This window comes from Phyllopteryx taeniolatus, chromosome 12 (assembly GCF_024500385.1).
Source record: "Phyllopteryx taeniolatus isolate TA_2022b chromosome 12, UOR_Ptae_1.2, whole genome shotgun sequence".
NCBI classification, from domain to species: domain Eukaryota; kingdom Metazoa; phylum Chordata; class Actinopteri; order Syngnathiformes; family Syngnathidae; genus Phyllopteryx; species Phyllopteryx taeniolatus.
The window spans coordinates 14,415,371-14,434,521 of NC_084513.1; the positions used below are offsets into that span (position 1 = coordinate 14,415,371).

At 41.4% G+C, this 19,151-nt stretch overlaps 1 protein-coding gene across 2 annotated transcripts in view; it reads right to left on the minus strand.

The window, feature by feature from the left end:
* Nucleotides 1–17,500, minus strand: part of edar (ectodysplasin A receptor) — a 35,131-nt gene extending 17,631 nt beyond the window's left edge. The window contains exons 1-2 of one of the 2 annotated variants that reach the window (XM_061792911.1): nt 17,304–17,500; nt 1,017–1,082 (exon numbers count right to left, since the gene is read on the minus strand). In XM_061792911.1, coding sequence (XP_061648895.1) covers nt 1,017–1,067 — 51 coding nt within the window. In that variant the 5' untranslated portion in view covers nt 1,068–1,082; nt 17,304–17,500. The other variant, XM_061792912.1, reaches the window with a different exon arrangement.
* Nucleotides 17,501–19,151: the final 1,651 nt, after the last annotated feature.

Here is a 19,151-nt window from a genome sequence, read left to right on the forward strand (position 1 = left end):
CTTTTCAAAGCGACCAACTTGTTCTTGCGAAGTTCAGTCCCTTTTGGAAATTCCTGTTCGATGTTAGGGTGGAGTGAGCTGAAGTGACGCTGAAGATTTGAAGCTTTGAAATGCGCTAATGCTGCGTGACATATAAGGCAGATCGGCTTGCCATTACGTTTAACAAAAAAATATAAACTCTCCCACTCTGGCAAAAACGTCCTGTGTTTTTCTTCATATTTTCGTTTGGCTGTGCTTTTTTTCCCTGCCATTTCAAGAGGTAACTTGACGGAAATTGTTTACAACACAAATGATGTCACACCAAAGATTCTCTCGTCGCTCGTTTGACGTCACTCAAACAGGCTTACATGGTCAGTGTGCCATCTAGCTGTAGGGGGAGTGAATGACAGCGCCAGCCAAGCATTTTTGACGCATGTCATGTGACAGCTCCTGAAGAGCCGCATGAAACTAGTTAAAGAGCCGCATGAGGCTCGCGAGCCGCGGGTTGGCCAGGCCAGCACTAGTATGTCTTATTTGTTTTCTTATTTTTTGTATGCTTTATCTTTTGGAAAAGATAAGGTCATGAAGTGTGGCTCTCAACAACATGAAACTTTATTGCCACCTGCAGGAATGAAAAAATAGCAGATGCCAGGCTAAAATAAGAATAGGAAGAAGAATAATCATCTTTATTGTCATGAATTATATACTTTGTACATATCCACATAATTTGTCCTGTGCATTTAACCCATCACAGCAGTGAAGAACACACTGAAGCAGTGGGGAACTTGGGAGGGAGCAGGGAGCCGTTTTGAGTAGGGTTTCGGTGCCTTGCTCAAGAGCACCTCATGGTGACAGGCGTCCCGGACTTCCTGTTAGGCCCGCTGCACACCAAGAAACGCAGCCAAAACTGAATTTTCACGCAGCGTGCGTGGTTTGGCAACTTCTTTTTATGCATTGCCAACCATTGACCACTATTTTTGCTGTGATTCAAAATTTGAATTGCCAGGTAGGAAGGCAAATAAATTCAGAACACTTACTAAAATTGAAGACAGGAAGATGGATTTTGTTGTTCCTCTCCTCTGTGGCATGTTTGCTCTCACTTCCTGGGAGACATCAAACAAATAATGGTCACTCAGACATACATTTAGAAATGCAAACATTCTCCCTTTGCAAAGGGGTGAGTGAGTATGAGCAATCCTGCCAGCTGTGATAGTGTGTGGCCCAGATGAGTTCACTGAAGTGCAACTATCACATCATTGCCAATAAACATGTAATGCTAGTAGCAGAACAGCCCATGGCCTTGCATCAGCTCATATCTGCAAGCACGCGTCACTGTGGGCTAACCTCTGCTCCCAATTATTATTATTATTTTTTTAACAGGGTGGCGTTATCACTGACAAACAATTAATAACTCACCTGGCTTCTCCTTGCCTGTGCCTTTGTGTTATATATTGTAATAGATATTATTTAAACCACCAAAGATTATAATTTGCAAATGACACCTCCCCCCATCTGGAGTTGAGTAAATAAACACCCCAAGCCTCTACATAAGAAAATTGAGCATCTTGCCTTGTCTGCTCTTTGGAGTGATAACAATCATTTGGAGAGGAAAAAAAACTACGTCAGGTCAACCTCAACATTGCGTCGTTATCCACACGTGCGGACACAGACATGCACACAAGATTGAATGTGATGGTGGTGGGAATAATGCAATGATATCCCATCTCGCTGCTGAAATCCAAAGGAACAATCTTAGTAAACTAAAAGCCTGTAAAAGTTAAAAGCCTTGTGTTGGGGTGTGCCTCTAATTTAGAGGATAAATAGTTGAATTTCCACATCAACATTCTGGCTTGAGCTGTCCTATCTAGTTTATGTGCAAGAACTGATGAAGCCTGCTCGGATTAAGTCAACCAGGACAGTCGAGTTGTGATTGATTTAATGCCTCTGAGAATACAGTGACATGAATGAATGAGAATATTCATCGCAGAGGTGTGGACTCGAGTCATGAAGTTGATGACTTTAGACTCGACAATATATTAAAAGACTTGAAACTTGACTTGGACTTGAACAGCAATGCCTCGTGACTTCACTCAGACTTGAACCCATTAACTTAAAAAGACTTACTTCAAGGGCACGGTGGCCGACTGGTTAGAGCGTCAGCCTCACAGTTCTGAGGACCCGGGTTCAATCCCCGGCCCCGCCTGTGTGGAGTTTGCATGTTCTCCCCGTGCCTCATCCAGCTCTTCCGAGGAGATCCCGAGGTGTTCCCAGGCAAGCCGAGAGACGTAGTCTCGCCAGCGTATCCTGGGTCGTTCCCCGGGGTCTCCTCCAGGTGGGACGTGCCCGGAAGAACTCGCCAGGGATGCGTCTAGGAAGCATCCTAAACAGATGCCCGAGCCACCTCATCTGCCTCCTCTCAATGTGGAGGAGCAGCGGCTCTAATCTGAGCCCCTCACGGATGCCTGAGCTTCTCATCCTATCTCTAAGGGAGAGTCCAGACACTCTGCGGACGAAACTCATTTCGGCTGCTTGTATCCGTGATCTTGTTCTTTTGGTCACGACCCACAGCTCGTGACCATAGGTGAGGTTAGGAACGTGGATCAACCGGTAAATTGAGAACTTCGCCTTTCGGCTTAGCTCCTTCTTCACCACAACGGACCGATACAAAGTCCGCATCACTGCAGACGCTGCACCGATCCACCTGTCGATGTCCCGTTCCATTCTTCCCTCACTCGTGAACAAGACCCCAACAATTTTAACTCCTCCACATAGGGCAGGATCTCATCCCCGACCTGGAGCGGCCACTCCACCCTTTTTTGACTGAGAACCATGGTCTCAGATTTGGAGGTGCTGATTGTCATCTCAGCCGCTTTTATCAGAATAAAATTTAAAATCAGCAGAAGGAATATTTCAAACTCCCCTGTTGCACAGCAAAACTGTTCCAGCACAAAAGACATACAGATCCACCATTCTGCAAGGCCATGCAGCTGAACAGGGCAGCTTAAAAAAAAAAGAGTGTAGGACTTGTGACTTGACTCGGGACTTGCATGTCTCGTTGAGACTTGACTCGGGACTTGCCTGTCTTGACTTGGGACTTACTTAGGACTTGCAAAGCAATGACACGTTACCACCGCTGAGTCATAGGTACATATAAAAGCCCTAAAAAAGGTCCAAGTATGATTCACCTCACTGTGAGAAAACCTTGCATCTTTGTGCACTTACTATTTAGCTACTGTGAATGGGGCGCTGTTTTTATTTGTTTGTTTCTCCAGTGGTGGGATGTAGCAGCTTCCAAACATTCTAAAAACAAAGGCAACTTGTATTGAAAATCATGTTGATAAAAAACTCTTAAGTTTATTTCAAGGTTCGTAAATAAATAACATTCTGTGTATGACTTACCACATTTTTCAAAGCCTGCTGTATATTTTTATCATTTCTAAAAATGCGTTCCCTATCTAGCTGACAGTCCCTTCTCCCTTTGTAGTTAAATTTTAATTAGTAACACAAACCCAAAGACTGTAAATAGTGGAGTTGAACTGTATACTGTAGGCGAGCACAATCACTGCCGTGATTACAGCTATGGAGCTCATTACTCCTGCAAGTTGCTTTCAGTTGGCATTACTCATGGAAAAGACAGAAAACACTAATACCTGTAGACTTCACTGAGAATAAATAGTTAGATTTTCTCTTTTGAAGGGGCATGAAACATCCTAATTACTTCAGATTACGGACATCCACTCACTGTCTAAGTACAAGAAGAGGTTAAACGTCCAAAAGGCCTGTTTATCAAGGTTAAAACAAACAAACTTTGAATGGTGGCGTCTGCCTGACAAGCCACATGTTGCACATGTGTGCAGTAGCTAGCGAAGTGGCGCCTTCATGACAGCAAGAGTAAATGGACTGCATTATTGGAGCACTGTTTTTTCTTCATGAATAGAGCTCAGTGCTTCATTTAGCCATTCACACTTGAACAACACTGGGCAGGGTCCAGCTCTGCAAGGCACAAACCTTTTGTTGTCAAGCTTTGACACATAACAAGGCTGCAATTTTTTTGTCATCCAGCTACTCTGCCATGTAATTCTGTAGCTATTTATTCAATTAACTTGTGTGGAGTTGGCATGTTCTCCCCGTGCCTGTGTGGGTTTTCTCCAGGTACTCCGGTTTCCTCCCACATCCCAAAAACATGCGTGGCAGGTTGATTGAAGACTCTAAATTGCCCATAGGTGTGAATGTGAGTGCGAATGGTTGTTTGTTTCTATGTGCCCTGTGATTGGCTGATGACCAGTTTGGGGTATAACCCATCTCTCGCCCAAAGATAGCAGGGAGAGGCTCCAGCACGCTCGCAACCCTAGTGAGGATAAGCGGTACAGAAGATGGATGGATGGAACTTTTAAAGGTCAGGGCTCACAAAACTCACCCATAGGACAGATTTATTTACCTTCCTTTATATGCCGGGTCAGAGTCTTTCTGAAACAAAAAACTTTCTCCAAACGTTTCCCACAAAAATGGAAACACAAACCTGTCCTAAATGGTTTGCGTTCACGTTTTTTTCCCCCTCTGGTCTGAATCAGTTGATACATTTGTGTACAAAGCCTGTGTGCAAATGTGGACAAGAAAGTAAACAGGAAGGTTTGATGTATCAATTAGTGAGTGAAATGCTGGAACACTAACACAAGGTGAAATAAAATATGGATACTATATGGAAAAATAAATTTTCCCTGTTATTTCACATTTTTACACACAACTTAATTTCTGATCTTATTTGTTCTACTTTCTTTGTATGTATAGATTACTTGGGTTGTTCCCAACAGCTAGTAAAATTTTCATGTCAATAGCACCTTTGGAAATATATTTAGTGAGAAAAATGGTGACATGTTAAATACTTATTTCACCTGCTGTGTCTTGTCCCTCTCTTCTACAGTAGACTGTAAACTGGATCAACTGAACTTAAAATGCCCCTCGTATTGCCTGAAGCATCAAATAGAATTGTAAATTGTGATTACAAAAACCTGAGTTTTCTCTTTTCAGTTCAACATATTTGTTCAGTTCCAAATTTCCATCCTAAGATTTCACTCGTCTTCGCGAAAAATGTGATCCTCACTGATGGCTAATTCTCCTGAGCTGTTTGGTTCGATCCTCCATAATCACTGACTACACACACACACACACATTCACGCACACACAATATATATATATATAGTCCATACGAGTTGGTCTTTGAGGGCAGTCCTTGTGGTCAGGCCACAACCGGTTTCAGTCTGTGTGAGTTTGTGTGTGAGTGTCTGTAAATGTGTGCATCGCTGCTGATGAGATAAAAGGCTGGATAGCAGGAAATGAAGAACTGACAAATGTGTATGAAGCCCCTGAAGGCAAATCATTATAGAGTTAATCTGACACACAAGCACACATACAGTAACAGCAGTATTTGAAGACACTCTCTGTGTCTCTTGACAAGCCTTACTACCTCTTTCAACCCTCACTTCATCTCCCCAAACCTTATCTCTGTGTGTCGAGGCAGGTCTGGGATGAAAGTTAGGCCCTGAGGTTATTCATCTTCCAACGACCGCATAAGCTTAGCTAAATATCGCCTCTGTTTTTAGGTGTGTCATTACCAGGTCTTCTTGGCAGAATTGTAGGGCCTCAACCAAACATAGGCATTGTGAAAGTTGAAGCTAAATGTGTCAATTTAAAGTGCTGGGTAAGGCATACAATTTAACACTGTCTGGGTGGTAATATACGGTATTTAGGGGAAGGGTACAAAAGGTATTGGTTTGTTATACATGTGAATATTTGGTAGGCACACATTGAATATTCAGTCATCTGGATTTAGGTTATCTAGGGTAGGTGATGGCCACAATACAAATACAACCAAATAAGTAGCAGAAATACCCCCCCTTATCTCGCCTGTCTGTTCAAATAAAGGTCAAATATTGTGGTCAAAAAGGTCTGTTTTTGTTTTTGTGACCATCTATTGGATGAAACATAGTCCTGCCTTGGTGAGTTAAGTGATTGGATTTACTGAAATGTGTTTTTCAAAAAAAAAACAATTGTTGTAAGATTTTGGGTTAGGCTCTTTAGGCTTTTTTACTATCAGTGTGCAAGTTATGCAAGGATATCATCTCCACATACACATCTCTAAAAAGAGAACAAAGGGCAAAAAGTATCCTACTGTAGTTGTGTTTTTTATTTACTGATTTCCTATGTCAACTCAATTAACAGCATGTGGAAATTTTATTTGGACCTCCTGTCTCCCATTGAAATGGTCCTTTTTTGCATATGCCTTGTCTTTTCATAGTGCATCTATGAAGTAGTGTTACGTGGCATTTCTTCTTTACTTGATAATAGCATCAAGTTGTTTGGTTGTAATTATGATTGGTCAACAGGCATCAAATTTGGTAAGAAGATCGGGAACCTGCCAGCCACTTAGTCTTTGAAAGTGCTGCTTCCAACATTAATCAATTCTCCATATCCACCACGGAGTTCTGTAGCCAGAAAAAAGACAATTAACTTATTTTCATGACTCAACCCATCAAATCTAATTATGTTTTATATGTTTTTTCAGCCAAATAACTAGCACATGATATATATCAAGCCCTCTGACTTGGGAGCCTTGACAGCAGAATAAAAGGTTATTGTGACTTAACATTATGATTCGATGTGTTTCTCCATCTATGACATACCGTGTAGATCATTTCCAGACTTTTTTTTCCAAAACTGACATCACAGTTCCAACTTTCCTCTTCATTGTGCCCTCACATCTGTGCAGCATGTGCACAAATTAACGTCAATCAATCTTATGCACAGGTTTAACAGCAGATAATAAATCAACTATATAAATCCACTGGCTCATTCAGTGGGCTGAGATGAGAGACAACAGCATCTAGCATCAACCTGTACTCCACCTGGTTTCCATAATCTTCCATAACAACGTGCTTCATTTTACTTCTATTGACTGTAGTTATCACTAGGTTTAGTTGACAGTGATAACTGCCTTCATAAGCTATAATTATTAGAGAAACAGTGATTTAGTCTAATAATATTCCATGAAGACAATCATCCCTAAATGTTACTAAGCATCTGGCTTTCAATGGCAATACAGAATGTGCAATTGTTGTTATTTGGCCACGACACATCAAAGTGATGGAAAGTGAGGGACACTCCTAACTAATCATCCAGGAGGAATGGGCGGCTGGCATTTTGTCTCTAGGATGAGGAGCCAGCTAAAGAGAATAAATAGAGGGTTGGCCGTCCATCTGTCACTCAAACGTCAAATGCTTTCACCTTTGCAATTGGCCCTGAAGTAGGTTTTAAAGGTTGTCAGGCAGCGGGTCATTGTAGGTAATGATTATCATTACAAACAAGTTTATTGTCGAGTAGGAATTTCGTTCTGGTATGTTGGTGGATAAAAGAAACATATTCCAACTTAAATAATCAATAATAACACGAATACATAGCACTTCACCCCCATTTGTTAAAGACATGCATGCATCTTGTCGGGAAAGGTGAGCCATTATTTGACACTGCTCCGCTCCAAATACGTTTGTCAAGACAAGATCATAGGTAACATCATGAAACAAAGCAATATTGTTATAGCATCGTCACGGACTGAGGCTGGATTCAGGTCTCAGGTCTTCCTCAAACCATTTTGTTTCTCAGATTTACTCAAATCTACAGCTAGATGGCTAAAACTCGAACGATGTTCACAAACACTCATCAAAACTAGTATTTATATGGATAAAATGGCCTTCCCAATGCCCATAACGTAAATCTTATTGAAACATTTGTGAAAACCAACCAATACAAAGAAGAACTGAAAATATCCAGACAGAATTGCTACAAAGGTGTCTGGTTGAGGTGAAACATTTCAGGGGACATTTAACCAAATATTACTGGTGGGTAGTGTGTTTTTATATTTGCGCCTGTATGTGTATAGGGTCAGGGTTATGGTACTGCCATGTGCTTATCCGAATATGGAAAGCAAAATCGGAAATTGGATTACTAGAACAATCTGGTGTAACCGTAGTCAGAATTGTTGATGCAAATTCCTCTTAAGTGATTCTTATTGTTCTCACAGACCCAAGAGAGCATATAAGTAATGGTTTATGGGGATTTTTCTAATGTGCAACATTGTATTGCTGTTACATTTTTTATTTGGCATTTTGTTTTGGTGACAGCAATTGAATTGCAGTTCTAGTATAGCACTTTTCTAGTTATACAAATCTTCTCCGTGGACATTGAACAGAGCACCCATCAAGAATGTCAGGAGCTAAATGAGCCCGAAGATGAACACAGTTCATTAGCAACATCGTCAGCATTTAAGCTGGACGTGAAAATAAACACACACGTTAAGTGATTTCCAGCTTTGCAAGCAGAAGCAAATGTCAAACAACAGCTGGACCTCATTTCCTTGCAAAATACCACTTTCCTCCAATACCACTACAAAATCATGGTTGTAAGTTAATGTGCTGCACAATTGGGACACCTCAAACGTTCGAGGTCAGTTTAAATACATCGGAACCTCTAAAGGTGAACACAATCAGTTCCAGGATGCTGATTGATCACCGCTTTGTTTGCTGAGACAGTTTTCCCTATAGGTCATATTCTTAATTGTCATATTCTAAAAATAAGTTAACCACTGATCATATTGAAAAAATTAACTTTAATGATGATGGCGCTTTGCAAATGCGCTTTTTGACATACAGTACATAACTGTCACACACAAGTTAACCACTGTAGAACATAGAAGCAATAAAACATTCTTCCTTTCTTAACATTTGACAAGCCTTTCGTTGACGTCATACATGACATGAATTTTTGTGTGGCTTAAGAGTTCAGCTGAATTCTGAACTGTACGACTTCAGCCGCATTCAACTTTACCTTTAGACTTTCTGTTAGATTTAGTTCAAATCTAACATGTCGACAATCTAAAAATGTTGCTCACCACTTACTACAAGTATTTTTTTCCACTGAGTACTTATTCAAATAATTATTTGGAGGAGTACTTTTTACTTGAGCCATATTATTCTCAAGTCACATTACTCTCGCTTTCTGCCTACTCTACACACCTCTGAGTAAAAGACACAAGCTCATCTGTGTGATGTGTGTAATGCGAGGAAATGCATACACAGATGCATACATTTCCTCGTCTCTCTTCATCTTTTGATTGCTTTAATTACAGACTAAGTGCCAACTTCCCACTCAGAGCGGAGTAAAAACAAACTCACATGAAAGAAGGCACACTCACACATGCACACCGTCAAAAGTCTTCTCTCTTTGATGATTTGCCTACTGGTAATGTGTCTTTCATCGAGTCCTCTTCCTGATACCTTGTTTGCTTCTCTTTAGATTTGCAGGGCCACAATGTCTCCCACTTGTCTGTCTGACTTGTCTCTGTTTATTTTGTCGTGGCTGTAAGTGGGAAGCTTAATCTGCAGCCTGGAATGCATTTGTATTCCTTGTTGAACTGTCCTGCAGCTAAAGCATTTGGCCGTCTGTCTACAAAAAAATCAGAACATCATTTAAGAATGCATGAGACACACTGCCTCAAAGATCTTACATCAGTGAGTGGGTGGATTCATTGTGAGGCCTCAGGTGATGAATAAGACCTTATAGTCAAGAGTAAAAAAGTTTTAAATTGGAGTTGCAGTTTCCTTGACAAATCTGAGCACTATGGCAGTGATGCCTGTGGTTGCATAAATTTGATAGATGATGACATGATGGATGGAAGCTGTTGGGAGGTCAGAGAATTCTTCAAAACACAATTCGCTATTCGAGCGAATTTTCAGGCTAACAGTAAGATTCATGCCAATGTTTTTTTTCTCTCCTTCTTCTCAGCTAATGTTACATTTTCTCCTGAGACAAACGGAATAAAAAAACGACCATGCCCTCACCTAACTTTCAAGGCAACATAGGAATCAGATGAGTAAAGCAAAATGACCCAGTGGTGACTTGGTGACAAGAAATCATGACGCTTGAGGCTCCACAGCTGCGGTTAACCCACTCGAAGAACTCGCCTCCCACCAATAATCTGGTGACTCAGTATCTTTTTCAGACTGTCACTGTTTGCCTTTTTTTTTTTTCAAGCGGCATCTGTCTGCTTTTTATTTATTCGCATGATTAGATTAAAACTGGTCAATTTGAACAAACGTGATGTAGGAGAGCAGCATGGTCAAATAATTTCCTGCAGATCCACTGAAGGAGCCTTTGAAGAGTCTAGTATTTTTCAGATGACGAGGAGATGAATACGAAAGTGCTCTCACATGAGTCCCAATAGAAATTCTCTTTATGAAGTGAAGTGAAATACACTAAAAAAAATGACTCATTGGATGAACACAAATTTTGGGCAGGTTTTCCTTCCATTTTATTTGTGTAACTCCAACTCAAACTTAGTAGTTCCATGTAATGGGATATAATTGAGTCAGCCAAACCAATTTTCATCAAATACAACCAATGTAAAATACGTACATTAAGTGGCCTAAATTGATTCACATCAGTCCAACTCAAATTACTATAATTAGTCTAAAATAAATTATTTTACCGTTTACCCCTCCCCACAATTTATTTCACACAATACGAAATCTGGTAAATGTGTTTTTATTGACAACTCACAAAATAAAATTACATTCTTTGGAAATGCATTTTGAACTTTACATGCTTACATTTTTAAGCTTATTTGTAGTTGTATAAAGGGTTAGTGCATCATGAATTAACACATTTTAAGTACTAGAAAAGCATCTTCAATGACAGTCGTGGACTGTGAGCACACACCCTTGACTGTCCCTTGTGAAAAAAAGTTAGATTTTCAGCTGCTGTACCTTTGCATTTAGCTTGGGTCCATCTAAATTCATAATGATCATCTGGAAATACTCAAAAGATGTACTTCAGGTTTTCTGGAAAGACTAGCTGAAGTGCCCTGATGAGCCCAAACAGCATGATCAACACCATGATGACACTGCCAGCGTTGTTGCGGACTTTAATGCCCTCGATCACAATCCCCACATCCTCTGGCTCTTCATGTCCATTTTTTCGGATTGTGTAAATCTTTATGACTGTGGTGGTGATGTTCCTTCCTTCCTTCCTTAGCTACCGCAGGCTGAACAACAAAAAAAACACACAAAACAATTTATTAAAATGCAACACACGGGGGACAACAAACAGAAATCCACATACAAAATTACATTCAGCTGTTTAAAGCAATGGTTTATCAGTTGTTAAGGCCAAAATAGTGGGATAGAATAAAATGACGAGCAGTCTTGCTAAAACTCTTAACGCAACAGTGGTGCAGCAGCTAAAAATCGCACTGATTCAGTATTAGCAAATCAAATACTGCATTAACAGGCCAGTGCAGTTAATGTAAACAATAAGTACTGTACCCACTTTAATGTACGCACAACACTTTGTCAAAAACTCTTAACTGCTTTCGCCCAACTTGATTCGCTTGCGGAAAGAAAAAAAGGGAGTGAGGAGGGAAGAAGGTCACGTGCCAAGTGCTGCTCATCTCTCAATGGGTTATTTAGCTACCCTTTGGTGTTTTAACAATAAACTGTATTATAAATGCCCCATAAATGACCCGCCCTGCATTCATACAGCTTTTTTTGATAAGTGAATAAAGCACAAACGTCGCTGAACTTTCAATTCATACATACATTCAACAGAATCCACAAGTGGTGGGGGTGGGAGGTGGGGCGCTATGCGGAGGGGGCTTCTGCCAAAACAAATTATTAGTTAATAATTCACGTTCGTAGCTTCCGTACGTACGTGTACACTTTTTTTCCAGAACATGTTCTGCGGTTAAAACACTAGTTAGGGTAACTACAAACACGAGTAGTCCGACTCAAACTCCATTCTAGTGTAGGCCATCTGAGCAGTTAAACCTAGCATAGCTAGCTAGCTAGCCCATAATACTACGCTGACGGTCTTCGCGGTCTTTTGGGAAAGGTTATTTTTAAAAAATTTAATAAAAACAATCAGTACTCACCAGGGAGGGAATTTACAGCTGTCTTTCTGTCTTTCAGCAGCACCACCACAAATTGTCGAATGTCGATAAAGAAAGCAAGCTCAGAGCGCAAGGAACAAGTGTCCGAGCGTTGCAATGGGCGGTCCCAATTCCAATTTCAAAAGAAACACATTTGTTTTAAGTTCATGAATGTCAAAGTGAAAGTATTACGTCATCTTAACAAGAAGTACATGTATAAGTTGTTAATTAGATTTGTTTTAGAAAATTAAACAAAAAATAAAAGAAGGGCTTGAATCATTTTTATGAGAGTAGTGAAGTCTTAATTATGACAACAGGTTGCTTTCATTTACTGAACACTGGAACGTCTCACAAAAAGTCAAACACAATCTGTTCCGGGATGCTGGATGGCCTCTGAATTGTTCGGCTTTAGAATAATTTTTTTCATAAAAGAACTAATTCAGAGGAAGTTCTCAACTTTGACACTGACCGAGGGATGTGAAAAACATTCATCATTCATTGTTGCTTTAGCCATATTATATTTAGTAGCCAGGACAGAAATGTGTGTACTACTGCTTTCTATTTACAGTTCTATGCCCATCATAGAATATTTTTCTCTTTGCTATCACTGGTACCCTTAGTTGTGCCATTTGAATACATATTTAAAAACATAGACATATACACACACACGAACGCACGCATGCACACACGCAACCACACACATACCCACGCGCACACACACACAGATCCAACACACACTTGTGCCAGTTCTTTTGTACCGTGCCTAAGCGCAAGCACCCGTTTCTCCCCTCTCCCTTGCTGCCCCATTCTCACTCGGCTCAGCACATTTGTGAATGCCATCACTTCATAATACGACACTGTGTATTACTGCAACACTCTTTTTTTTTTTTTTTTTTAAATCCCATAAATGTTGCTCAGATTCCGAACTGTTCAATTAGTGAACCGTTCAACTTTATATGTTCAACTGTCTATTGGAAGCGTGTCAGGGCTAAAACCATAAACCATGTTTCTGCCGAGCAATAAAGTTACTTTTGCACCGGCGGGGTGACTACGTCAGCAAAGTTAGCTATGTTAATAGTGTGGTGACATCCTAGCCATGCAACACAGCCATGGTGCTAAATTAACACCAAGCCGCCAAATGCGGGTTAAAATTCATTTTGGCGGGTAGTAATGAAAACTAACTAGCCTAACTTACTAGTGGCGTTCCTGATGGGGGTCACACTCGACTCCCACTTAGGCAATTTGGGGTACAATCCGGGCAGGAACGCCTCCGGTCACAGATGCATAAAGTGCATTGGCTGCGTGCAAGGCAAGCCTAGATTTCAGTGTGAGTTACCATGGAAAGCAACTGAGGAGAAGAAGAAGAAGAAGAAATGAATGGGGATGATGAGTATACCGAAAAACTGTGTGAAACAAAAAGAAGAAAGTTCAACACCAAATGGCTGACAGGATGTGAATGGGTTGAGCTTGATCAGAAAAATGCGGTTAAATGTTTTGTCGGGATTGCAGCATGTACACCACAGGCAACAATAAAACAAACAATTTTGTGGTAGGAACAAGTAATTTTAAGGTCGAGGCAGTAAAAGACCACCAGAGTTCCTGTAGCCTTCAAGCGAGGGTAAGAATGAAATCTGCCAAGACAAGTCGTGTCGAAGAGAACCTTGCTGGGAAAAGCCCCACCTTATTAAAGACATCTGAGTTGGAGAAGATGCAGCTACTGTTCCGAAATGCCCACACCATCGGGCATCACCGACTTTGCATGGATTTGTAAGTAAGCGAATTAACGTTACTATTTACATATTTCGGAATCAGTGTGATATTATATATATTATAATATTATAATGGCAACACGGTGACCGAATGGTTAGAGCGTCTGCCTCACAGTTCTGAGGTGCGGGGTTCACAGTATTCAGAGATTATATTATTATACAGTATTCCACTCTTTTTTATATTGCAGCTATTTGCTAAAATCATTTAAGTTACACATTAATGTACACACAGCACCCCACATTCACAGAAAAAAACGGAATTGTTGACATTTTTGCAGATTGATTAAAAAAGAAAAACTGAAATATCACACAGCCTTAAGTATTCAGACCCTCTGCTCAGTATTTAGTTGAAGCACCCTTTTGACCTAATACACCTATGAGTCTTTTGGGGAATTATGCAACAAGTTTTTCACTGTATTTTGGGATCATCTGCCATTCCTCCTTGCAGATCCTCTCCAGTTCTGTCAGGTTGGATGGTGAACGTTGGTGGGAAGCCATTTTCAGGTCTCTCCAGAGATGCTCAATTGGGTTTAAGTCAGGGCTCTGGCTGGGCCATTCAAAAACAGTCACGGAGTTGTTCTGAAGCCACTCCTTCAGTACTTTAACTGTGTGCTTAGGGTCATTGTCTTTTTTGAAGGTGAAGCTTCGGCCCAGTCGGAGGTTCTGAGCACACTGGAGAAGGTTTTCGTCCAGGATATCCCTGTACTTGGCCGCAATCATCTTTTCTTCAATTGCAACCAGTCTCCCTGTCCCTGCAGCTGAAAAACACACCCACAGCATGATGCTGCCTTCACCATGCTTCACTGTTCGGACTGCATTGGACAGGTGATGAGCAGTGCCTGGTTTTCTCCACACAAGCCACTTAGAATTAAGGCCAACAATTTCTATCTTGGTCTCATCAGACCAGAGAATCTTATTGCCCACCATCTTGGAGTCCTTCAGGTGTTTTTTAGCAAACTCCATGCGGGCTTTCATGTATCTTGCACTGAGGAGAGGCCTCCGTCAAGCTACTCTGCCATAAAGCCTCGACTGGTTGAGGGCTGCAGTGATGGTTTACTTTCTAGAACTTTCGCCCATCTCCCAACTGCACCTCTGGAGCTCAGCCACAGTGATCTTTGGGTTCTTCTTTACCTCTCTCACCAAGGCTCTTCTACCCCAATTGCTCCGTTTGGCCGGACAGCCAGCTCTAGGAAGGGTTCTGATCGTCCCAAATGTCTTCCATTTCAGGATTATGGAGGCCACTGTGCTCTTAGGAACGTTAAGTGCAGCACAATCTTTTTTGTAACCTTGGCCAGATCTGTGCCTTGCCACAATTCTGTCTCTGAGCTCTTCAGGCAGTTCCTTTGACCTCATGATTCTCATTTGCTCTGACATGCACTGTGAGCTGTAAGGTCTTATATAGACAGGGGTGTGGCTTTCCCAATCAAGTCCAATCAGTATAATCAAACACAGCTGGACTCCAATGAAGGTGTAGAACCGTCATAAGGATGATCAGAAGAACTGGACATCACCCGAGTTAAATATATGAGTGTCACGGCAAAGGGTCTGAATACTTATGGCTGTGTGATATTTCAGTTTTTCTTTTAATAATTAGCAAAAAGTTCAACAATTACATTTTTTTCTGTATGGGGTGCTCAGTGTACATTAATGAGGAAAAAATGAACTTAAATGATTTTAACAAATGGCTGCAATATAATAAAGAGTGAAAAATTTAAGGGGGTCTGAAAACTTTCCATACCCACTGTACAGTGTGTGTGTGTGTGTATATATTTATATATATATATAGCAACAAATGTCCCCCCAAAAAAGAACAAAAAATAAAGCTTTGAAAAAATATATCAAAAAAAAGGTGCCAAACTGCGAGTATGTGGGGGTCCACGGTATTTGCATACATGGAATACATTATACAAACGGGTGTATATTGACACGTGAGTGACCGCTCAATTCTTGACAAGACTCAGTATTGCCTCTTGGGGAGCAAAGTGGCAATAGAAGACAAGACTAACCAGTACTAGCTCCATGGAATTATATATATATATATTTGACATGCATTTAGTGGAGTACTACAACTAAACTGAATGAGCTTGTTGATTATGGGAAAGTTGAACATTTGTAGGATTCTACCCACCAGAAAACCCACTGTTGTGTTTTAAATTAAATTAAATCGATACTAAACAAATGAGCTGAATTAACCTTACTTCCACATATAATGCTGATCAATGCAGTTCATTCTGTCTTAAATGTGTAACACATGAACAAATGGGCCCCTGGAGCTCTACAAATTTCACTGTGGTTATGCGTTTTGGATGAGAATCAGCTGTGACATTTAAACATAAATCACCTCAATATATTTCACAAGGAAACACACGGATCCACTAAACAGGGTTATTATGTGGATTTTGTGTAAAGCAACAGTGGTGAGTGACTAAACTATTTATGTATTCAATTCAGTCAAGTTTGAGAGAACGAGACTTTATGCTCTGTTTTTTTTTCTATGCTACTACTACCCCTTTAAGCCTCAAAGGTATGTCTTTTGAAGATTACATCCCCGTCCTCTTCTGGGTTCCTCTTTAGCCTTTCTACCTGTGAACATGAAAGACTTGATGGCAACAGGGGAGGTTTGGGGGGCTGTATGTGTGTGGGGGGTGGGAGGGACAGATAGATTTCCACCTTCAGCAGCTGCAGTTCAAAGTCAGCCAGCAGACTTCAGAAGCTCGGCAGGACCCGGCTTGTCCCCACCCAGGCCGAGCTGCCTGTCTGCGGGCAGGACTTCCCCTGGGGGCCCCGGGACAGTCAGGCGGCACCAAGAAAACAATTATGCAGACAGGCAGAAGGTGTGCACGCTCACAACCGCACACATAGCCCCCAAAATACATTCTCATACACAAGCAATCACCCGTGGAATGGTCTTACTAATTAGGGGCCATTGAAATAAGTTGGCCCTGCGATTGGCTGGCAACCATTTCAGGGTGTACCCTGCCTCCTGCCCGATGACAGCTGGGATAGGCTCCAGCACGCCCGCAACCCTAGTGAGGAGAAGCGGCTCAGAAAATGGATGGATGGATGGATGGATGAAATAAGTTGATAGCGAAGCCACTCACAACAACATAAAGACGGCCTTGTTATGAAGCAGAGCATTACAGATTATCAAACCCATGATGAAGCAAACTAAATTGATTGTTAGCTTAGGCTGAAAGCTTGGCACCAACATCAACCTTGGCACCAACCTTTCAAGCATTAAACACTGTCTGTTTAGGGATGTGCATGTCATCCATGCAAATAAAGCAGCATTTCTCCAATGTTATGCACTTGGCAGGCAAACTTAACATCTGCATTGCATATGTTTGGCTAGTGCACATCCACCAGTCAAATACAACAATGTTATCTCATTGATGGAGCGATTCATTAACCAAAAACTAAACTGACAAACGTGACAAAGATACTTTGATTTCCACATTGCCTGTTATCGTTAAAGCCAAACGTAAAAATGAAAGCTAAGCAATGAATGAGCACTGCTCAGGAATTTCCCCAAGTCTTGCAGAAATCTGTCCCAGCATTCCACAGCTTCTCAGACGTCCTACCTGCAGTCCTCTCGAGAGGTAAGTGGGGGGGGGGCACGCCAGTCTCCTTTCTCCGAGGATGTTGCACTAATGGATCAGCTGTCAGTCCTTGTCCGTTCTGAGCAGGATCAACCTGTGATCAGCATCACTGTGGGACTGACTGACGATATGAATGCCTCACTCCAAGCAGCTGAATCTGAGTGTCAGCCTGATTTTTTTTTTCTTAGTGTGCATGTTGCGCGTGTCTGCAGGCTCCTCCTTAACGGGAAAAAGTGGGCATGTTTCTCCCCCCTGAGACGGATACGTGCAGGTAAACTAGCAGGAATGAGCGTAGCTGCAGGTCATGACTCGAGTGTGCCCTCTACTGTCCATAAATAGGTGATAGTAATATGGAAAGCCTTGGCGACACTGGACGACTGGTTAGTTACTAGTAACCCTTATTAGTAAACAACTGTGTTGCACTACCTACAGTACTAGGCCCAACTAGTAGGCCCTTGTAGCATCCTGGACCCTACTAGTAACACCAAAATTCTCATTAGCAGTTTTGCCTCCCGTGATCCATCACATCCTGTCCCTTATTACAGGCGGAAAGCGCCCCACCCCGTGCCCCCAAGTTGCTAAATAAACAGGTTTAAATATAACAACACTGTATAAACGTCAAAATCTGTAGTCAATTTTAGTGAGGAGGTTTTTTTGAGAGGTGTGTCAGAAAGGTTCCAGGACTGATATCACAAAAGATGTATTTCAAATCCAGACTATCTTTTCCCTTTCAAAGAAATCCCTCTAAATCTAACGTATTTCCCCGCCCTTCTCTGTCATGCCTTCATTCACTCCTGGAAGGATTTCTCAGGGATCCTCCACAGCTCCGTCATCATCAAGGCCATTTTGTTGTCGTCCACACCTTCAAACGGGTCCCCTTGATGAGCTGTTTGAGAAATTGGGAAAGAGGAAAAAATGACATTGACCCAGGTCGGGTAAGTGGGGAGGTTGCTCCAGCATGGCAATGTTCTTCTCGGCCATGAATTGTCGGATGCTCAGGGCATTGTAAACAATTGTGTTGTCACAGTGAAGCTCTTAATGAAGCAAACCCCGCAGGATCTCTTTGTGGACATGTCACTCGATAGTTTGGCCATGTGGCAGAACTCGCAGTGGCCAATGCCTCTCACACTGAAGAATGCAATCGACATGGCTTACTTTGGACTTTGACGTCTTGCTTTCTTCGGCCTTGCGTTTTTTTTGTTTTGCATGTTAGAGACAGTACGATGTACTAGAGTTAGCACAATGATGTGATTCATTTATGCAAGTAGTTACAGTCTGTGTATAGTCAAACCATGCATGCACATCACTTGTCAACTTACAAAATCCGCTGTAGCCTGAGAATTCAACTTTTTCCTTCACAATTGGCACTAAAACTTTGTGATTTGGAGATTTTTAGGACACGGTGAAACTTAAACCTGAGGGGTCTGTCAGCTCCCAGAAAAGCTGCCAGCAGTAATCCTGTCAATATTTGCTCCTCCAGTCCAGGTTTCAGCAGGAAGCTTGGATTTCATTATAATAATGAACCACAAATTGAAGACTTAAATTTCAGTGCCATTTTTACATTGTTACATATGGTGCAGTAGTACTAAAGACACACATTTTAATACTGCGTACTTCCACACCCATATCAATTCACAAAATTAAATACAAATAATTAATACCTGGTCAATGGTCATCCTTCCATCTCTATCACTGGATCTCTCTATGGAATTGATTTTCTTTGCAGCATGATATAAAGACTCAATGCATAGAAACACAGTACATACCCAAATCAAATCAAATTTGAAAATGAGCCTGACTGGGCAGTTTGAAGGTTTTCCTCTAGTATGT